The following is a 23,407-nucleotide window of genomic DNA, read 5'->3' as shown; positions in this document are numbered from 1 at the left end:
GCTCCATCAGTTCCTGAGGGGATGTTGGCTTTTGTCTAACTAACCAGAATTTGGGAAAAGGAGTTTCTTTGGACTTGATAATCCTCATCTCCACCCTCCCCCTTTTGGCAGTGTCTCAATATGTAGCCCAGGCTAGTCTCAAACTTGCAACCCTCCTGTCCCTGCTTCCCCAGAGCTGGGGATACAGGCTGTACCTCCAGACCCAGCAATGCATCCTCTATTTGGTCTATAACAATAGTTCAATTGAAATGACCCTCCTAAACTATGAAGGTTTTTTTTTTCTCATGTAGCAAATTAAATTTTGGTTGCAGTTCACAGAATGCAAGGTAGAACAGGGACCCCGTCATCCTGGCCTGCTCTTCAAGAAGGCTGTACATTCACTGGAGAAAGAAGGCCTCCAGGGAACTGGAGCTCAGTCACTACCAAAGAAAAGGTCCGGAAAAGGTTTTTCCCACCTGGATTGTTTCTGCAGGTTGGTGTGACTCGCGCATTCATTTACCTCACCAGATCGAAGCCCCGCCACCCTGCTCTATGCAGTGGGGGTAAGCATTAGCTCCTGCTCTGAGCGCTTGAGATCAAAGCAAGTCAATGACTGCCATCCTGCCTCAGCTTTCACTGACTCGCGGAATTGTATTTTTAGTGACTCAGCTAAAGCATCTCGAGCATAAGAAGCTTTGGCCGCAGCAGCACACAGTCACTTAGGTGTAGACACACTTGCCCTCTCAGCTCTTGATTTCTTTCCACCCCTTTGTGCTGGTTTCACAGGCGTGCACCACCAAGCCTGGTTTCCTTTTAATTTTTTTTTTTTGATATGTGGTCTCATGTAGCTCAGACAGGACTCAAACTTGTGTGGCCTAGGCTGACGTTGAACTGCTGAACTTTGTGCTGTAAGCCTCCCAAGTGAGCCACCACACCTGGCCTTTTTCTTTACCTTTTGATTATCATCTATCTATTTGTCTCTATCTATCTATCTATCTATCTATCTATCTATCTATCTATCTATCTATCTGTCTATCTATCTATCATCTCTCTATCTTTCATCTATCAATCTATCATCTATCTATCTATCATCTATCTATCTATCTATCTATCTATCTATCTATCTATCTATCATCTCTCTATCTTTCATCTATCAATCTATCATCTATCTATCTATCATCTATCTATCTATCTATCATCTCTCTATCTTTCATCTATCATCTATCTATCCATCTATCTATCTTCTATCATCTCTCTTTCATCTATCAATCTATCATCTATCTATCTATCTATCTGTCTGTCTATCATCTATCATCTCTATCTTTCATCTATCAATCTATCATCTATCTATCATCTATTTATCTATCTATCTATCTATCTATCTATCTATCATCTATCTGTCTATCATCTATCAATCTACCTATCTATCTCTATCTATCTATCTATCTATCTATCTATCTATCTATCTATCTATCTATCTCCAATCTATCACCTATCTGTTGATCTATCTATCATCTGTTCTTGCTAAGAACTGAATGCAGAGCCTTGAACGTACTACCAAGTCACTTTTCTAGCTCCCCTTTCTCCTTTGTGCTACTCTCAAGCCTGGATTCAAAGTACTGACTTTTCTTTAAATGAGAGAGAGAGAAAGAGCGGGAGAGAAAGGAATGAAGGAGCTATTTTATGATTTATTTATTTCCATTGTGCATGAGTAAAGGTCCGAGAAGAACTTGTACGAACTGGCTCTCTCCTTCCACCATGGGAATTTCAGGGGTCAAACTCAGGTGATCAGGCTTAGCAGCCATCAGTTTACCTCAGGTTGAGGTGTAGCTCAAGGGTGAAACACTGCTTAGCATTTTGAAAGCTCTATGCTCGATCCTCAACACCAAATAAATTTAAATTAATATTTACTTGAAGTGTACAAATTGATTAGAAATGGGTGAAAATCTCTAGGAATGTAAGCAGCTGCTGACTTCTCACTCAGATTTTAGGACTTTCTCAATAAGGAGAAATAGTTAATTATTTGCTATTGTGGGATATTTGGTCACACTGTGAACCCCGACATTTCATTATTTAAATAAAAATCAACCATAGGTTAAGAGGCAGAGTAAGCAATAAGTAACCAGTAATCAGTTGGCTATAAGTAACCATAGAGAGTGAGGGGAAGTGGGGGAGGGGTTGAGAGAGAGAGAGAGAGAGAGAGAGAGAGAGAGAGGCACAGGAAGTAGAAGGGAAAGAGAAAGGAGAGAGAGAGAGAGAGAGAGAGAGAGAGAGAGAGAGAGGGTGTGCCAGTGGAAGAAGGAAGGTCATATGACTGTTTTCTCTGCCTCTCTGGGCTAGTAGGTTTTCACCCTAGCATCTGGCTCCCAAGTCTTTATTGGTTAAAATAAAATGATAGAGACTTAGTCCAAAAATACAACATTTGACTCCCAGCGTGGAGGTGGCAGAATCAGCAGTGGCAGGATGCTAAGGCTTGCTGGGGCCTCAGTGGCTGTGCGACAGCGGCTGCAGAGGTGCACTCAGCAGCTGAAGCAGCAGTAGGCTCAGTTGCAGCCACTGCGCAGCAGATAAAACAAGAATTTGCAGGATATTTGTGTTACTTTTCTCCTTTCTGTGTTATGCCCAGATCACAGAGTCCCCTAAAACCAACCAGGAGATCGTGTCCTGTACGTAAAAGCAAAGAGCCTTTATTCTTACACGATGGGTATTATGGAGTCCACCACTCAAGTCAAAAGTGATGGGTGTCCTGGCAGCCCAGAACCAAAGTAATCACACAGAAACTATACTATTTAAATCACGGCTTGGCCCATTAGCTCTAGCTTCTTAAGTACTAGTTCTTACATCTTAATTTAACCCATCTCCATTAATCTGTGCATCACCACAAGGTCGTGGCCTACCAGCCAAGTTTCAGCGCATCTGTCTCCAGCAGCAGCTCCATGGCTTCTATCTCATTCTGCCTCCTTTCTTCCAGCGTTCAGTTTAGTTTTCCCTACCTACCTAAGTTCTGCCCTATCAAGAGGCCAAGGCAGTTTCTTTATCCGCCAAAGGTGTTCACAGCATAAGGAGGAGGATCCCACATCCATCCTATCTATGGTGGTTGGAACGTTAGGAATTTCCTCTGGACAGTCTGTTCCTGGTGGTGCCTGAGTATTCTCAGTTTGTGGTCTTTCTTGGAACTCAGGCCTCTCTTAAGCTTGACTGAATCCCATGTTTGTAACCAAATTTAGGGAAGAGGGTTTCGATGGGCTCATGATCTGAGGAAGCACCATTGTCGTGGGGAAGGCACGCAGGTGCTTCTGCAGAAGCAAGAGTGTGCAGTAAGTGCTTGCTCATGCCTCAGTGTACCATGAGGCAGACAGGGAAGGAAGTGCCACAAGGATCGAAAGCACTCAGTTTGTCCCTCCAGCAACCCCTTCCTTCCAACTAGACGCCAGCTCTCAAAACAGAGCCACATACTGGGCACCAAGGGTTCGAACACATGAGGCTGTGAGGGATATTTTTCAGCCAAACCGCAAAAATAGTTACCAACGCAAATTTGGGCATGGCTAAAAGATCAGAAAGGAAAATGGAGACTTCAGAAGCCCAGAGTGAAGGCAGTCCTCAGGCTGCAGGCCATGCTCCGCTGCCTGTCTGGATAGCGCTCTGTGCACCGGGCCCCCCCAGTTTTCTGCCACTTCCCTTTAAGCGCTCTAGCACACAGCACCCCGCTCCTCCAAAGGAGTAGACCTGGTAATAAGTTTGGAGTTTACCACTCATGTCAAAAGCTCAAATTCATGATTCTCCTGCCTCTGCCTCTTATGCTGGGAAACAAGACAACACGAGACAGGAAAGTGAGCTAAGTGCAACACTTTGCTTTTGACCTTTTCTGAGAAAACCAGAACCCTGCCTGGTTGAACCCTTCCAAGATGAACTTATCTGCAATTCCATAACTGAACTGTAGGTGGCAGTGGCCACCTTTCTCCATTCCCTCCCATCAAGAACCATCTTTTGAAAACACAAAAATTCTTTTGTTGGGCAGCGGGTTTAAGAGACAGGGTTTCTCTGTGTAGCTTTGGACTCTGTCCTGGGACTGGCTCTGTACAACAGGCTGACCTCGAACTCACAGAGATCCGCCTGCCTCCGCCTCCTGAATGCTGGGATTAAAGGTGAACGCCACCACCGCAAGGTTGAAAACATGCATATTCTTAACTACTTTAAATTTAAGAATTCTTAATGTTTTTTCTTTACAAGCCTGACATATTTGATTTTTTTTAAATTGGAGGGGAGAGTTTTGAGCTAGGGTCTTTCCACAGAACACTGGCTGTTGTGGAACTCACAGAGATCCGCCTGCCTCTAGTATGCAATCATTAAAGGCCTGCACCAGCATGTCCAGCTTTAAAACAGTTCTTTAAAAAAGTATATTTTTAAACATTTTTTCCTTTATAATTTATTTTTCATTTTATGTGTTTTGATGTTTTTGCCTGCAAGTATGTCTGTGTGAGCATGTCAGATCTTGGAATTATAGACATTTGCGAACTACAATGTGATGCTGGGAATTGAACTCAGGACCTCTGGAAGAGCACTCAGTGCTCTTAACTTCTGAGCCATCTCTCCAGCCCCAAATTGTATTCTTTTAAACACTGCTTGGCCCATCAGCTCCAGCCTCCTACTGGCCAACTCTCACATCTTGATTATCCCATATCAGAGCTTCATCACGTCTCACTCACTTCCCTTCTTCCCAGCATTCTATTCTGTCTATTCCACCCACTTAAGGGCTGGCCTATCAAATGGGTCAAGGCAGTTTCTTTATTAACCAATGAAATCAACACAAACAGAAGACTCTCCCACATCACATATGTCCATGTATCATGTGCATGTCTAGTGTCCATAGGCCAGAAGAGGGTGTCAGATACTCAGGAACTGAAAATGGTATGCCCAGATATCAGAGTCCCCCCAAAACAACAAGGAGACCGAGTCCTGTATGTAAAAGCAAAGAGCCTCTATTCTTATTCAAGTTTGAACTCAGACTCTCCACATGTCCAACAATGCAATGGCACAATCAGAGAGCCTCGAGCTCAGCTGGGGTAGGGTTTTTTTTTTTAATCATAGCAGAGGTTGGGGTAAGGGATTTCTAAAGTTCAGGACCCCTGATTGGCTGACATTTGTCTAGGGTGCCCTGTTGAAAGGGGATGAGTGTGTGCTGAACTTTGTAGTGTTAGGTATTTTCTCTTTTATGGTCCCTTCCTGGGTGGTCTTTCTTAGAACCAAGTATTGCTTTATGGTAAACTCTGCTGAACTTACCATGACTGGGCACTATAGTTAGATTGTTGTGAGCTCAGTGCTGGTGCTAGGAATCCTCTGAATGAGCAGCCAGTGCTGTTTTTGAGTCAGGGTTTCTCTGTGTAGCCCTGGCTGCCCTGAATCTCACTCTGTAGACCAGGCTGGCCCCTGCCTACCTCTGCCTCCTGAGTGGCCTAGCCTGTGCTCTTACCTGCTGAGCTATCTTCCAGCTCCTCCTTTTCCTTCTTTTTTTTTTTCCCAGACAGGATTTCACTGTTTAGCCCTGGCTGTCATGGAACTTGTTCTGTGTATCGGGTTGGCCTTGAACTTAGAAAGACCCACCTGCCTCTGCCTACTCAGTGCTGGAATTAAAGGCGTGAGCCAACACTGCCCCAACTATTTATTAAATGTAAATACAATGAAATGGTAAGACAAAGTGAAGCTATTAATACAATGCTGCCTTATTTTTCTGTATCTCAGAGGAATGAGGTGAAATGGGGAAGCAGGGTGTGACATGCTCTGCGTGCTCTGCTTCCTCCAGCATGCTAGGCTCCTGGTGGATATCGACCCCTAAGCCGGCCCCTACAGGCTCAGCATTCATCTTATTCTCACAAGTGCATTCCTGCAAGTGCAAACACGGGTTAGATGCATGCACAGACTAAGCTAACATCTTGTTCTATCTTATTATGCAGTGTGAGTTGGGACCTTGGCAGGTCCCATGGCGGGTGAGGACCACAGCAGTGACAGAATACACCATGCAGACAGGGATAAAGGGAATGGAAAGGGTGGAGAGAATGGGAGAGACAAAGGAGAAAGAGAGGGGGGAGAGAGAGAGGGAGGAAGGGACAGGGTACTGTCTGCTATACAGGCAGGTGTGATGCAGGGTGCAGGGTGTGTCTGGATACTAACAATGACAATCTGGTTGAGTCATCTAAAGCCCAACATTGATATCATTTATTCCATGCCCTGAACTACTTGGTAACTTTCATCATGGAGTACTGGGCAGCTGTAGAAACAATAAACAGCGGATGTAAATGAACCATCCTTGACCGAGTAAGCATTTAATAGAAGGAATTTTCCTGAATTTGATTAATGCACTGCAGTTATGTAAATGACCACGCTTTCCCTGGAAGACACGTACTTTACAACTGCATGTAAAAGGCACCTAATGTTAGTCAAACCCAAATAAAAGGTTGCAATGGAGATTTACTAGACTGAGTTTCCTGGATGACTGGACTCGCTTTACTTTTCTTAAAGTAAAAAAAAATTTAATTTTATTGTAGAATACTCTTAATTTCAGACAAAAAATTCAATCTATGTAATTGGTTCTCAGGCATATGTCATGTTAGCATCCTGTCCACCAAGGATACAAGAATTTAAATGCACCTGAGCTGGTCATCAAAGTTGTTAGAAAAAGATTACCATTTGGATATTTCTTCCTTTGAATTTAAAGCTCAATATTTGCTTCAGGGCACCCTTCTTTCTGCTTCAAGCTCCCTTCCCATGGATGAGTCTGAATCCAGGCTCTGGATGCTCACAGACAGGGCAGCCACATTGCACTGCAACCCCACACAGCACAAAGTCCCAGGCAGTCCGGAGAAGCCCGGACTGCTTCTGTCTAGCGTGTCTGCAGCAGACACTGGGGATGATACTCCAGGCCTCCTCAGCAGCCAGCTGCAATCTGCCTTGCCTGCAGGGATTGCAATGCCACTCTTCCTTTACAAACTTCTTTCTGGAAGCACTGGGGTTTAAGCGTCTCCTAAAGTGCTGTCCCAGACCTGCAGGGTGGCTAAGTGGCTGGAGATCCTCACCAGCTATGTAGTCAGGGACAAACACATTGGTCTCCTGCCTGGCCTTGTGGGAGAGTCGCAGCTGGAGGAAGTGCTGATCCTCGGTCCGATGGGGGTTGTCCTTCGGGAGCAGACAGGGAGTACTGCAGAAAGAGAAAACGCTGTCAGGACAGGGACCCTGCTTCACGGCTCCAGTGCTTCTACTGAGGTGTCCCTCAGATCCTCATCCTGGCAGAAAACTGTCTTGCCCAACAAGACATGTGTTTGCCACATCAAGCTTGCCTCAACTGAAGATGAAAACGTGAAGGAGCATCTTAACTCCACACTCTCAGCTAAAGACAAATGGACAGAGAGCTTCATGGAGCTGCTGCCAGTCACACAGAAGTGTGCATTAGCTGATCTGAAATGGCCAGAAGGGCTCTAGGCCAAACAAAAGCAAAATGAAAAAGAGCATTATGTGGGTTTGATGGCGTAAATCACAAACAATCCCACACCAGTTTGGAATTATGATTAATAGAATGGTTATTTATTTAAAGGGGAAAAAACTTACAGATCACCGTCCCAGACAACAGCCCTCTGCGCAATCAGGAAGGGAGCCTAGTCGTCAGAAGCAGAGCAGGAAGCCAGAGAGCGAGCGAGGGAAGTGGCCGCATTTTTAAAAAGAGAGACCACGCCCCAATGGGCTGGTATCTCAGCGGCTATTGGCTGAAGGAGCAGAAGGAGCTCCCGCAACACCTCCCCCTTTTGTTTAAGTAAGAGAGTTCTAAACCTACTATGAAATTATATACAATAAGCACAAATATCCTATTCCAACTAGCTTAAGTCTTGTATAATAATTAACCTGGCCAAGTCATGAGAGGAAATTAACTACATTTATATAGTCTTCAACCCCATGGAAGATCTGAGAAGGAAAATAATGTTACCTGAGTAATTAGGAAGTGCATTCAAACAACTTCTAAAACATGCAACAAATCACAGAGACAACTAGCTACCTGGACAATCACCCAAAGTCACGTTGCAGCGTTGAAGCAACCAACTTTGGCTAAGGCCTAACATAACTGACATACCATTTTCAAAGGCAAGAAACTTTTCAGAACTATCTTACCCTGTCTTGGCAGGATATGACAGTCCTGTTTTATCCATTTATGGATGCTCTGTATCTGTCAGTGGTTGAGGTATGGGCATTTCTTTGCCCAAAGGCCAGTTCTACCAAGAAGAAAGGCTCCACGTGGAGTGTCTTTGGTGTTCAACATTCTCTCGGGAATAGATTGGTGTTGCCAGGAGCAATTGTTTCTCACTACCAAATTATTTGTCTATCATGGAACTCTGAGTTAAATTAAAGGCCATTTTCTACAACTCTTTGAAGAGGTTGAAGATTATCTATCTATTCTGAGTATAATCTCTATTTATCTAAAGAACCTGATTAGTCTAATTATAAATGACAAACATAGATGACTACTGATCTATATAATTCTCAATACCTATCTAACTTAAAGACTAAGACAATAAACAACTGTGCAATAAATGAGGACAATATGACCTCCAAGTATAAACAATGTACAAATATACAATGCAATATGGTAAATACAATATATATCAATACATAAATGTTTTAAACAGAGGTAGAAACATGCATGCATACAATAGTCAATATAATTTAACTTTGTATCAATATACAAGAATTGATACCAAATTATTTGTCTAAAAACAGTAACTCACAATTACAAATCTATTATCCCATCATCCAATTATCCCTCTTTTTTTTGTTTTTTAGAAAAGATCCCTGAGCTTATAAAATTCCTCCCCCAACCCCCAAACCCTCAACAATATACTAATTATAATCAACCCTTAAATAATGTCCCTAAACCCAAGGACAAACTTTACTGGGAGAGGGGACGTCATCCTCTAGAATTACTTCCAGCTGTCATGGGGGCGACGTCTTTCTGGGGGATCCTGTGAAAGTAAAATGATGGTTAAATTCCAAGATCAATATCTTTTAAAATTGCAAATAGTCACTGAGTATTTTGTGTAGGTCTGGCCAGAATGTTGTACAAGATGTGCACCATTTCAGATAACCAAGTTGGAACTGTCTTGTGCAGCTGGTACCCAAAACAGGTCTTATAGTCTTGTAGTAGCGCTATCAGTATCATGACGTCATATCAACCAGGTGGAGTTGTTGTTATGGGGCCCCATCTTCTTCCTGGAAACTTCAAATGTCACTGCAGGAAAAACTCATTGTTCATTGTGAAAAGCTCAAACATTAATCATATAGACATATACAGACATACATATATTCAATGAAAGACATGATATGTTCAATGAAAAGTATGAGAGGTATGAAGAAAAGCAAAGATGTTTTCTAAACTCATATTTCTTTCTGTCCCATATCATGGCTCTTGACATGAGGCAGAAACTCCAGAAACTCTGGGTTTTCTCTTAACAACAGGCTTGGAATTAGAGAGGGACTGAGCCAGAGTCCAACTCCAAAACCAGCTCTATAAATTTAGAAATATGATTTAGTATATTCTACTTACAGAATCCATTCAGTTTTCTTGATAATCCCTATTGGGCAGTTATTTTCCCATCTGTCAGTATTCAAACATCCAGGGTCCCTTGAATTTTTCAATGATGAATGTTTACCTATGGAGATAAGAACAGAACCCTGCCCCCATTCTATATGTTTTTCTTACCACCTGTATGAATATCATCATTGTGGATGAGCTGTCATTTCACCTTTCCAAGAGGTTTCTCCTCTTCAAATCGAACCTTTATTAATTTTGATGATATCCACAATTTTTCTTCTCCTGTGGAAACAAGAGCAAAACCCCTTCCCCAACGTAGCACATCTCCTGGCTTCCATTGAGAGGTCAGCACATCTTTGAAATAAATTGGTTGATTTAGTTCAGCAGACTTTTCCATTATCCAATGTCTTTCTGCCACTGTTGTTCCTTTCTCATTAGCGTTGAGAAAATTCAAGGTTAATAAAGCATTATGCAATCTATTTCTGGGGGTATTTTCTGTCCCTTTTTGTTTGTTCAGCATATCCTTTATAGTACGATTTGATCTTTCTATAACTGCCTGACCTGTAGGATTATTTGGTATACCTGTAATGTGTTTTATATTATAATAATCAAAAAAGCGTTTCATTTTCTTAGATACATATGCTGGACCATTGTCTGTCTTTATTTGTGCAGGTATACCCATGATGGCCATAACTTCTAATAAATGTGTAATTACTGAATCGGCCTTTTCTGAGCTCAGGGCAGTAGCCCATTGAAAACCTGAATATGTGTCTATGGTGTGGTGTACATATTTTAATTTACCAAATTCCATAAAGCGAAACACATCCATCTGCCAGATTTCATTCCTTTGAGTACCCTTTGGGTTACTCCCTGCAGGCAACGGTGTTTGATTATAGAAAGAACAAGTAGGACATCTCTTTATAATGTCCTTAGCTTGTTGCCATGTAATGGAAAATTCTTTCTTTAGACCTTTACTATTGACATGATGCTTTTTATGAAATTCTGAGGCCTTCAATACACTTCCAATCAATAATTGATCAATCTCTGCATTACCTTGTGCTAGAGGACCAGGCAGACCCGTATGGGACCGGATGTGTGTTATGTACATTGGACAAAGCCTATTCCTAATTATATCTTGTACCTGGATAAACAATGAAGTCAACTCTGTGTCATCTGGAATAAATTCAGCAGTTTCAATATGCAAGATAACTCTTTCTGCATATTGTGAATCTGTAACTATATTAAGAGGTTCTTTAAAGTCCCTTAGCACCATAAGAATGGCATATAATTCTGCCTTTTGGACAGAATTATAAGGGCTTTGTTCCACCTTACTCAATTCATCTGACTTGTAAGCAGCTTTCCCTGATTTATTTGCATCAGTATAAAACGCACGGGCTCCAGTTATTGGAACATCACGTACAATTCTAGGAAGAATCCAAGAAGTTCTCTTTATGAGGTTAAGTCTATCACTTTTGGGATAGTTGCTATTAATTTCTCCCAAAAAATTAGCACAAGCTCTTTGCCATGGTTCATTGTCTTCCCATAACTTTTTTATTTCCTCAGGAGTAAAAGGCACTATAATTTCTGCTGGGTCTATACCTGCTAGTTGATGAAGTATCAGCTTACCTTTTATAATTAATTCAGAGACTTTTTCCACATAAGTTTTTAATTTTTTACTTGGTTTATTAGGCATAAATATCCACTCTAAAATAGTATCTTCCCTCTGCATTAAAATCCCTGTAGGAGAAATTCTGGAAGGCAATGTGACTAGGATGCAGCTAAGATTTGGGTTCACCCTATCCACATGTGCCTCCTGTAATTTTTCCTCAATCATTGTCAGTTCCTTTTCTGCTTCAGCTGTCAGTTTTCTGGGACTATTTAAATCTTTATCACCATCTAAGGTTTTGTTTAAATGAACTATTAGATCAGGTGTTATCCCAACAGCTGGTCATAGACTGGAAATGTCTCCTAACAATCTTTGGAAGTCATTAAGAGTCTGTAACCTGTCTCTCCTAATTTGTGCCTTTTGCGTTTTAATTTTCTCTAACCCTATTCTGTAACCTAGGTAATTAATAGAATTTCCTCTTTGAATTTTTTCAGGGGCAATTCGTAATCCCCATTTAGGCAAGACTTTCTTTACTTCTTCAAACATCCTTTCTAAAGTATCTTTATTTGAATCAGATAGCAAAATGTCATCCATATAATGATAAATTATTGACTTGGAAAATTGTTTACGAATTATTTCCAATGGCTTACTTACAAAATATTGGCACAATGTGGGACTATTGAGCATCCCCTGTGGGAGGATAGTCCATTGATATCTCTTAGTAGGCTGAGAATTATTATAAGTAGGCACTGTGAAGGCAAATTTTTCTCTATCCTTTTCTTGTAAAGGTATAGTGAAAAAACAATCTTTCAAATCAATAACTATAAGAGGCCATCCTTTTGGTAATAGAGAAGGCAAAGGAATTCCAGATTGTAGTGGGCCCATAGGTTGAATTACCTTGTTGACAGCTCTTAGATCTGTCACCATTCTCCATTTACCAGATTTCTTTTTTACAACAAACACAGGAGAATTCCAAGGGCTGGTTGATTCCTCAATATGGTGAGCATCTAGTTGCTCTTGTACCAGCTGTTCCAATGCCTGTAATTTATCTTCAGCTAAAGGCCATTGTTTAACCCATATTGGCTTCTCAGTTAGCCATTTTAAAGGTAGGGCTGTTGGTACCTCTAAAGGTTTGTTAGTTGCTTTATGTTCTTGTACAGCCTGAATGGCTGGTGACCTTTGTGCATGGTACTTTATTACATCCTTCCCAGAATTATGAGTTCCTAAGACTGCAGGAATGTTAATCTGGGTATTCCATTGTTGTAGCAGGTCATGGCCCCATAAATTTATTGCAATATTGGCTATATATGGCCTTAGTCTTCCTATTTGCCCTTCAGGCCCTATGCATTCGACCCATCTTGTGCTTTGTTTTACATGAGATAGGGTTCCAATTCCCAGGAACTGAACATCTACCTCTTGAAGAGGCCAATTCGGATGCCAAGATTCTGGAGTAATGATACTTACATCCGCACCTATGTCTAATAAGCCTTCAGTAAAAATGCCATTTATATAGACTCTTAGCTTTGGTCTTTGATCATTAATAGAAGTCTGCCAAAATATACGTTTACTCTGTCCTACTGGATTTTTTGACTCGTCCTCCACATGTAATTCATCATTTAGACCAGTATTAATTTTTACAGCAGAAATTGGAGCTTTTAGTTTTCTTGGTGAGGCACGTTCTCCACTGTGACTGGGAATGACTGGGCCACTGTTGGCTTGGGGGCCTGCGAGAGGCCCCTCAAGGGGTTTCCCGATGGTATCGGGTTTCCTTATCTGTCTGTTGTTGACCTGCATTCGTTGGACCAATGTCGGCCTTTACCACATCTCCTACATGTACCTGCAGGCTGAGGTCTCCTATTTTTGTCATTCCCAGAGGAGATATTATTCCTAGAAGTTCTTTGTCTGCAATCCCTTTGCAGATGTCCTAATTTACCACAATTAAAACACCTGGCAGTTTGATGTCTCCTCACTGCTTTGGAAATTGCTTCTCCTACCCAAGATTCATCATTATAGCTAAACGTCTCAACATTCATAGTATGCTGAATCCATTCATCCGTAGGTGCTGATCTAGACTTTAAAGGCCCAATTATCTTTTTGCAATCTATATTTGCATTTTCAAAAGCTAGAGATTCAAGAAGTATTCGTCTAGCTTCTGGGTCTGTTACCCCTATGTCCAGAGCCTTAATTAATCTTTGCAAAAAGTCAATAAAGGGTTCTCTCTGTCCCTGCCTAATCCTGGTATATGATTCTACCCTTTTCGCTGGATCTTGTATCCTATCCCAAGCATTTAAGGCTGCTTGGTGACATAGACATAATACTTCTTTGTCGTAAAGAGCTTGGACCTGTGGATCAGCATACGCTCCTACACCAAGAATTTGATCTTGGGAAACCTCCACACCTTTTGCTCTTCCTTGCTGTTCCATATGTTTGGATTCTTCTCTGAAATAAATTCCAAACATCAAGGAAGGTCCATCATCTAAAACTGCAGACACTAACTGAGAGAAATCATGGGGGGTAGCTCTGACATTAGAAGCCCAAGTCTTTATCATTTCCTTAACAAATGCAGAGTGCAAGCCATAATTAACAACAGCTTGCTTAATTTCTTTTAGATCATTCAGTTCTGTCGGCTTCCATCTAGCTTCTTTGGCTCCCTTTGAGCCTTTAGAAGTTGATGCTTTGTCAGAATAAATTACAGGGTATGTCACTAATACCCTGGGTAAGCCAGTTCTAATAGCTGGTGGTGGCATTGTAGCCTGTCCTTGTGCCTCCTTACTCTGTTCACCAGCTGCAATAATTTCTTCAATCTTTTCAAATCTTTTATCATTGTCCCTCTTAAATCCTGAATCTCCTGACCTGTATGTGTTTCTAGTGATTTCACTAAGGTATCAATTTTTTGGTCCCTATTCTGTACCTGTGTTTCCAAAGTTTTAATTTTTTCCTTCAAAGATAACATGTCCTCCTGAAATTTTTCTTGTATATCACGTAGATTCCCATCTTGGAGGTACATTCTGTCTGTTACCTTATCAAAACTTTGTGATAACGTCTGAACATCAAATTCAACAGCCTGAGCCCTTTCAGGTAACTTCCTAGTACCCTTGGATATGGAGTCAATTTTTTCTATCATAGTATCCACTTGTTCAGATAACCTCTGATTTTCAATACTTTTAATCCTTTCAACTAATTGTTCATTATTAGTCCGTAGAGATTGTATCATTCTTACGAGTGCCATATTCTTTTTTAATGATAGAATATGGAAAATAAAACTGAAACCTAGTAACAAGCAAATTAAGGTATCCCCATAATCATATAAACCTTGCATGATATAATCCATTATATTAATAAACAAAGCAGTAAAATTTGCGTTGGAAACGAAAACTGCCATATTACCTATTATCCAGCCAGTGGCGCTGTTGCAGAGTTGCAACTAGAACCTCTGCAAAGTTGACTAAAACGGGGTCCTGTTTCAATGTCCGCCTTAGTATTTGTTAAAAACTGGGAAATGTGAGTTGCTCAACAAAGAAAATGTAATTAAATAATTCCATACACAGAACTAGAAACCCAGAATGAAGGGTAAAGAAGAGCAACCCAGAAGCTGCAGCCGCGTATGGCCTCCACGTGACAGAGTCGCCCTGAGGGGTTGCAGTTTTTTCCGGCAACCGCCTGCACGCTGGTTTGCGCCACCCAAGCACTGCTCTTGCAAGGGAGATTTAAAAGCATCTCAGAAAAGAGTAGGCCAGGCGGGCAGAGACTGTGCGGGCCTGTGGAGTTTAAATCCACGTGGGGAGGCAAATGATAGCATGCGTGGGGATTTGGAGTCAATCTGAGGTGTGTAAAGGGAAAATATAAAGAATTTCAGCAAGAAAAGCCATTGTGTGATAATTTATATTAAACGCTGTCTCCATGCATAAGGCACAGGCTGTAGCTGAGGGAGGGAGGGCTCGCGCCAAGCCGCGCTGGATGAGGGCAGGCAGCCGAGCGGAGAAAGGAGGGTCCTAAAACCAAACGTTGGGCGCCAGATGAAGGCGTAAATCACAAACAATCCCACACCAGTTTGGAATTATGATTAATAGAATGGTTATTTATTTAAAGGGGAAAAACTTACAGATCACCATCCCAGACAATAGCCCTCTGTGCAATCAGGAAGGGAGCCTAGTCGTCAGAAGCGGATCTGGAAGCCTGAGAGCGAGCGGAGGGAAGTGACCGCATTTTTAAAAAGAGAGACCACGCCCCAGTGGGCTGGTATCTCAGCAGCTATTGGCTGAAGGAGCAGAAGGAGCTCCTGCAACAGACCTTAGCCAAGTGTGGTGGCTCCAACATGTAATCCCAGCATTTTAGAGGTAGAAGCAGGAGGATCAGGGATTCGAAATCATGCTCAGTAACATAGTGAATTCTAAGCTAGCCTGGAATTTGTGAGTACCTGTTGGGGAGTGAGGGTGGTGGTGAAAATAAAAACAAATCCAACTTCCCCAAGTTCCTAAGAGTTAGCTAGCAAACTGTTAAGTTGTTTTCAGTCCCGCCTGGGAGTCGCTGCCACCGTGAAGATGAGCTGCCGCCTGCACCTTAGAGTCCAGTGATTGGGGCTTTTGTTTAACTGTCTTTGTTCGTGCTCAAGAAATAACATGTCCATTCCATTCAGGTTTTTGTTGTGTTTTGTCTTGTATTTTAGATAGTTTCTCACTAGGTAGCCCTGACTGTTCTTGGAACTCACTGTGTAGACCAGGCTGTGTTCAAGCTCACAGATAGCTGCCAGCCTCTGCTTCCAAGTGCCGGGATTAAAGATGTGCGCCGCTGTGCCTGGCTACTGAGATATTTTAAGAGGGTTTAGACAGGGGTTATCTTCAGCAACAAAACAAATCCTTTATTCTTACTCTCTTTCATCACTGTGTGTACATGAGACCCTGTGTGCTGGAACACACCTGGAATCCCAGCACTGAAAGGTCAGGGTCATCTTTAGTTCTAGGCCGACCTAGGAGAGTTAAGACCCTCTCACATATAGGGCTAGGAGTTTAGTGATAGAGTCCAAAGGGATCCCCAGTTCTCCAGAAGGTTGTGGGTGACCCCAAAATGACAGTCATGGTCATATAGTCTGCTTAAGCTGGACAGTAGAAGGAGTGCTGTCAGGGATGAAGGCTCCTATGTGCCGCATTCCTGCCTAGCAGAAAGGGCCGCTTCCTTCGGCTATGCCTGTGGTTACATAGCAAGCCCAAAACTAACCTCCAGGCTCCTCCAGCCCCTAGTAACTTGTATATGCTATGAATATCCGAGGCCCTGCTAATCTCACTATCCCCCTCCCCTGCACTATGCTTCCAGACTGGGGACCACTCTCTTCGGAATGGCAAACAAGCCCTTCTCGATATTCATTCTTTGCAGCTTCTCTTTATGGTCATGTCTCCACTGACCCCAGCCCCCCAACACATCTGAGAAGTATCCACAGCCAGTCTGCTTTCTTTCTCTGCTCTGGACTCTTCCAGATGCCTCTGGCTGTTCTCTCTCTTCTATCCACATTGTAAAAACTTCCCCCAGCCATCCAGCCATGGAGCAGCCATCTTGGTTTCTTTACTGTGCCCCGACTTGTGCTTGCCTCACGTTTCAGGCCCCTAGTTTGATCCCAGCAGCACTACAACTTTTTTAAAATCACAAAAGGCTCTTCATCACCACGTGTTCTTTTGTAATTGAGCGAATCTATCTATCTTTAGGCCAAAATGATGATGTCTTAAAGCAAAGCAGAAAATTGATTGTTCTTTAAAAATTTGCAGAGCTGACTGTCAGCTAACACTGAGGTGAACACAGCTGGCTGAGCAACTGAAAGCTGAAGTATTTCACAGGCCTCTTACCTTTAGCTTGTCCCCGGCTCACGTCTTCATGCATTGTTCCCATGGTTTATTGGTGGATTTGTACTAGAAAATGTAGGAATCAGTTGAAACTATTTTTTGTAGAACTAGACTACATGAAAAGAGTTGTTTTATAATCCCACTGATAATTCCAGAGACGCTTATTGTTTTATCCATCTGCAGTTGACGGGACCTAACTTGTGTGTATCCAACTTTGTTGTCTTACTTCACTATAGCCCAGCTTCTCTCAGCGAGGCGTGCTGTTTGCTCATGTTGAACTCTCTTGTAACCATAGGTTCCTGCTACACTTAGCGGACAAAACTGGGGGCATAATTGTAACAAATGATAACTTCAGAGAGTTCGTGACTGAGTCGGTGTCCTGGAGAGAAATTATTACAAAAAGGTAATCTTTTTTACTTTGCTTTGATCAGCATTTTGGTGTTTGCTTCTTGTTTGCATTTTGTCTGATGTGCTGCTTTCCAGGTGGTAGGCCCAGGAGAGGGTGAAGGGGGCTCCTAGGAGCACCTGTAAGATGGGACCTCAGCCATCTCAAGTGTCAGCTCTGGGTGCTGTGACTCCAGCAGGAGCGTAGCACAAAAGCAATATGCCCAGGTAGGGGGCACCTAACTGCGGGCTCGGGCAAGTCTAGTTTCCATGGCTGGTGTTTTCCATGAGTTTAGTGTGCAGCTTTCCATGCTGCTGCCGCTGTCAATGTGTCAGTCGTGAACTGCTGACCAGCGGTGGATCTGAAGCGTATAGGGAACGTATAGGGCATTGTGGGTAAGCAACACATCTAGACACGTGTGTCTCTCGGATTTCAGTAGGCCCTTGTGTCAGACTTACAGCTAGCTACATCCTAACAGGGTTTCTGAAAGCTTGGGCTGATGAGATGTGCAAGCCTGAGGACCTGGAAGTCTCCAGAACCACACAGGAAAGAGAGAACCAAAGTTGTGGGCACACAAATAAGGAAACAATGTAACTTTAAAATTTTAGAAGAAAGACAAACCTTGGCTGCAGACTCTTGGATGAAAGTAAATTACTTGAGACATTTTGAGCTCTGTGTTGCTAAGAAGGTCTTGGTAATGGGTGGAGGAAAGTTTGACCTGGTGGGCACAGTTGATGAGTTGCTGAACTTCTCAGGCACTGGTGTGCGCTAGACACCAGTCTGCACACAAGGAGGCGCACACCAGCCCACTGCTTTTAGACCTCACAGAAGCAACTTGGATACCAAAATGTACATCATAGACATAGATGCTAGGATTTTTTAAGTTTAATTTTATTTATTCATTTATTTGAGAGAGGAGCTTACTATATAGCTGTCGCAGGCTCTATCTCTCCTGCCCCTGGAGTGCCGGGATTAAAAGCATGTATCACCATGCCCAGTCAGTTCTTTATTTCTAGACCCCACGGTGTTCCGTGTTCCCGGCAAGACTTTCCTGCTGAGCAGGCCCAGGCCCCTGTCCTGGCTGAGTAATACTAGGTCAGCCTTGGCTTTCTCTGCCGAGGACGATGTTTTCTCTTTTAAATCAGAGGTGTGCCTATGAACATGTTTTTCTTTTCTTAGTTTCACTTTGTGGCACACCTGCTGAGTCCCAAGCTGAACGTCTCTAATCGTGTTTTCTCATCTGGTAGAAAATAGAATACCTGGCTGGCGACTGGATGAGACTTGCGGGCAGCTGAGAGGAGCTTCTCGCAAGACTGTGTCCACAGCAGAAGTTAGAACGCTTTCACTTGCATGGGGGGGGGGTTGCTTCCCCTCCAGGCAGTTAGCACTGGGAATGTTCAGACTGACCATTGTCCCAAAATGGAGTGTCTCCTGTGAGGAATGGTCCATTTCCTCAGCAGTGAAGGGAACTGATGGTCAGCACTGTGACTTTCTGTGTTGTAGGCTGCTTCAGTACACGTTCGTGGGGGGCATATCATATTTATGGTTCCCGATGACCCTCTGGGAAGAAACAGACCTCGGCTAGAAGAATTTCTTCGAAAGGAGGGCTTTCTTAGGTATTTCTGTGTATTCCCTTGTATGTGAAAGGTTTTTTATTTTAACCAAATATTGTGCTTTGCAACAAATGCTGTCCTTGAAAACTAGAAATGGCACTTGAATGTCTTCTAGGCCTTAATTAGACTTAGCGATATGTGACCGGTACAGAAGCCAGGCACGGAAGCAGCCCAGGGCTACTCTTCAGTGTGGTCTTTTTCAGTGTTGTCCTGCCTGCTGCCTGCCTTAGACTGTTTCCTCTGAGTCAGCAGGCTCAGCTCAAACTCTGATCCTCTGCATCATGTGCCAGGGGCTAGGCCTGCCCTGTGTGGGTCTCCTTTTCATTTTAATCTAAGAGCACACAGACATTCATGAGGGTCTCAGAAGAAGCAGGTTTTCAAGCTGGTGCTAACTTGTAGGTCACTGCTCCCTGGAATCTCTGTGTGGGATGCTTTCCCATGCACTTTGTGCAGCCATTTCTTTTGAGTGTCCAGTGCTGCTGTGAACTTGTGTCCTGCTCAGGAACCACTGTGGGCATGGGGTAAGGGCTGGCAGCTACTGCTTACCATCTCTGCATGTGAAAGCCTGCTTGCTTTATTGTCTGCCACTGAGAAGTAGAGGTTATTTCTACACTAAGAATTCTCAGGTGACCTTGTTAACCACAGCCTCCTTCATGCTAACGTAGTGGCAGACCTTCTTTGTTTTAAAACAAAAGTGAGCTATATTTCTGTGGATCTCCTGGCAGGTTTTTGCATGGGGTTGGTCTAGGTACCTAAAAGGAGAACATAGACTCTGTCCCATCTTTCAAGGCTGCTAGTTGGTCATTTATAGCCTGAGCCTTTGGGGATCATCAGTTTGAACTTGGTGGTGCACTGCAATGGGTTGATTTTCACCCGGAGAGCTTCTTCAATGGAGACTGACAAACTTGGAAAGTCGTGGCCTTGTTATCATTTCTCTGGGAGCCATTGGGTTTTGTCACACTGTTAAGGCGTTGACTCTGGCCAAGGACATGGCAGCCTGCTGTAGGTTTATCCAGTCCAACCCCTCAACTGCACATCTTCTATGGGAAATCCTCATAGGGTTTTAGGCCTCAAGGCCTGTGTTTGAGGCTGTGTGTGGGCCCCATGCTGAGCTGAGGCCCAGGTCAAACTAGAGGTAAATTCTTTGCTACCTGTTCCACTCCTTCAGTAGCCTGGTGGCAGGATCAGCCCTGCTGGTCCTTCTCCCTCACCTAGTGTCATCTTCAAAGTGCTTGGTGACCACTAGCTGTCACTCCTTCATGAGGGGATGCGGCTAATGTTAATGGAGCTTTTGCAGGCTATCAAGCTTCTGATGTTGATGGCACCGTTAGCCCCAGTTCTCAGCTACAGCTGAAATTGGTGGGAGTTTTTAAGCAGGACAGGTGTCTCTGGGTGCCTAGACAACACCATGTGCACACACATTCAGAGCACACTTGCTCCACCCAGACCTCACTGGAGACAGGGATTCCAGGAGCCTCTTGGAGTTGCCTCTGCCCAGAGGAATTCCTCTCCCCAGTCAGCTGATATTGTCTAGAGTAAAACCCTCCAGATGAGCAGGAACCTTGCAGAAGGAACAACCGTGGCCCACCCTCAGACAGCAGACTGGGAGGGGCTGTCCGTCTCAGAGGTGCTTGTTCCCTCATTGGTCTGGAAATGGTGCTGGGTGCCCTGTGAGCCACTCTGGGGGCTGATTTCACAACCCCTTGGCTCTCTGGCCTTCAGAAAACATGGAACTAGCTAGCATCTAGATCCTCTGTGGTAGCCATATGTGCTTCACAGGGTTTCTCACTGCCGCTCTCACCATGGTCACTTTATCCACAGAGACATGCAGCCACTACTCAATGCCCTGCCAAATGTGGACATGTTTGATCCTGGCTTGAGGAGCCCCAACACCCAAGTAGCCAACACCAGCCACCAGCCTCCATCCCGGAACCAGGGAGCCTCTTCAAGCCCTTGGCTTCCTCAGCAGCCCCACTTCACACCCCTGGCCACCATTCCCAGTATACAGCAGAACCTTCTCGTACCAGCACAGAGATCTTCCGCAGAGACCAGTGAGCTGAGGGCGGCCCTGCTGAAGATCTTCCCTGACTCTGAGCAAAAACTGAAGATTGACCAGATCCTGGTAGCTCATCCATACATGAAAGACCTGAATGCCCTTTCTGCCCTGGTATTGGACTGAGGCTGGGCTGAGAGCCCACTGCTGATGGGGACCAGAGGGAGCTGCCAACTGTGGAGTCCCGTAGTGGGGAGCAGCTTTCCAGAGTGCACAGTGCTGCTCTCGGTAGGAAAAGGAAGGGATGTGTTTTATGTATACAAAAGTCTGGATTTTCAAAGCCAGCTTTTTTCTATGTATAAATTATGCTGCTATTACAGATTGAACATTTTCTGTAAAAGAAAAGTACATTTTCTGCCTGTTCAGAACTGTTTAATAGCAGTTACTCTTGAGTGTATTTACAACTTTATGTTTTTTAAACTATTTTCCTTAAAGCTGAAGAAAAATTGACAAATAAATATGGTTAGCCTTTCTAAATAAAATTAAAAAATAAAAAAAGGAATTACTTCCTTAAGGAAAGCAAGCCCTCTTAAAGTATATTTTCTTGAGGTGATCTGTTCTATCCACTCACTTGGTGTGTGCTCCCCTGCCTTCCTCTTGGAGCTGGCCTATTCCACTCTTCTGGGTCTTCTCAGCAGGCCATCTGTGAGAGCGGAGAAGTGGAGCCACTAGATGGCACTTGGTGCCTGGCTGTAGTCAGTGACAAGACAAAGTCAGACTCAGAAGAGCAGGATGACAAGTTTCAATCCATTCAGCCCCATCCTTCTTTCTCTCCGCTGGACAGAGAAGGGAACTGAGTCCCAGCATACTCCCAGACTGGCCCAGCTACCAAATGCCCTCCCCAGCTGAGGCCACCATGTTCCCTATCTGATTCCACAGCTACTGTCACCTCAGAAGGTGAGGTAGGATTGGAGAGTCTGCTAAGGAACTCCCTTCTGTGGCCAGCATGAGTCCACAGCCCACAAGTATGGGGAAGAACCCCATGTGGAGTTTGTACAGCTTTGCCAAAAAGTTTTCTATTCTCAAGGATGACCCAAGCCAATAAATAGCATTAGTAGTTTCAGAGGGGTCTCAGCCCTGCTGTTTCCCTCTTCTGTCTTTTAGAGGTCTCTTAGCTGATCTTCCTGAGCCTTTCAGAACCTGTTATCTCGGTATCGTCTCTTCTCAGTGTAGCTTGAGTTCTGTGTCTGTGAAACATTTCCTGGTCATTCTTAGCATCTTGACTCTCACCTAGACTTTTTAAGGGCTCTGTGTTTTCCATCCGTGCCGTGTCCCGGCTCTCATGATCAATTCCACTGCTCTGTGGATTGTGTCTTTCTCCTGGTCCCACAGTTAGTAACTGAGGATGTGGCGCTGGTTGGTTCTCTGTGGTGCAGGGACTGTAGATCCCAGGATGCTGTCACCATGCGTATACCTTGGTTTCATTTGATCCCTGCATCCCTCAGGAGATGAATACAGAGCTTTCTAGGTAGCCACGGTTGTACTTCAGTCATGTTCTCCTGAATTCATTGATGATGTAACCTGCTGGGGAGTCGTTTGTCATCTGTCACTTGTGCTTTTGAGACCTGCAGGCAGTGAAAGCAGAAAACAGACTTTGCAAGGTACAGGAATAGACTCACTACAGCCTTGTGCCCCAGCTTCTGAGCACAGTAAAGGTGCCAAGGTGGAGCCGTCCCTAGGACCTCCTGGTCTACTCAGTCCCAGTCCAGCATTCCCGGGAGCCAGGAGAGTCAGGGTGCCATCCTGATGCTTGCAGGAAGGAGCACGAGCTTTCCCAGACTCTACAGGCAGATTGACTTTTGTTGTGTAGCCTCTGTGTTCTTAGTATTGTTTCTGAGATACCTGCCCGTGTCCCCTTCCCCATAGAGGAGGGAAGAAAAGTTGGAGGAAATCGAGAGGCATTAATTACTGTGTAGATTATAATGTGAAATATAATTCTAGACTCTCTGTGAAATTCATCACCTTTAGGGGTAGCATCCAAATCCCACTTAAACAGCCACCGAAGGAAGCTCACAACCTGCTCCTCTGCCTCATCCCAAGCTCTGTGGCTGTTAGGTGCTTGTAGATGCTCAACCTCCATCCCTCAGTGCCTCCACAGTGAACTTTGGAGTGTTGTGGCATTCCTCCCTATGTCGAGTGCCTCTGACTCCTACGTATCCTGACATTTGGGTGAGGTGGTCAGCGTGGCTGAGGCTGATCATTTTGGTCATTGGTCAAGGTATCTGATGCTTACAGAGATTGAAAGGATAAGTGACTAGTGTAGCTGATGGATTTCCAGCCGCTGTGCGCGTGCGTGCATGTGTGCGTGCATGTGTAGCAGTAGTTGTCCTGGTCCAGTGTGGTGGCACCATGGTTGGCAGGCTCAGCTG

At 43.9% G+C, this 23,407-nt stretch overlaps 1 protein-coding gene across 1 annotated transcript; it reads left to right on the top strand.

Moving 5' to 3' along the window:
• Positions 1-18,951: 18,951 nt before the first annotated feature.
• On the top strand, positions 18,952-21,164 carry LOC119801702 (NEDD4-binding protein 1-like). Its single transcript, XM_038312323.2, has 2 exons — positions 18,952-18,988; positions 20,807-21,164. Exon 2 carries the CDS (start codon positions 20,811-20,813, stop codon positions 21,162-21,164), a length of 354 nt encoding a protein of 117 aa, XP_038168251.2. The 5' UTR covers positions 18,952-18,988; positions 20,807-20,810.
• Positions 21,165-23,407: the final 2,243 nt, after the last annotated feature.

Source organism: Arvicola amphibius, chromosome 15 (genome assembly GCF_903992535.2).
Source record: "Arvicola amphibius chromosome 15, mArvAmp1.2, whole genome shotgun sequence".
Classification (NCBI taxonomy): domain Eukaryota; kingdom Metazoa; phylum Chordata; class Mammalia; order Rodentia; family Cricetidae; genus Arvicola; species Arvicola amphibius.
This window is presented reverse-complemented; position numbering and strand designations above follow the sequence as displayed.

Coding starts and splice junctions, on each gene's coding strand:
- LOC119801702 (XM_038312323.2), top strand. CDS start 20,811: ATGCAGCCACTACTCAATGCCCTGCCAAATGTGGACATGTTTGATCCT.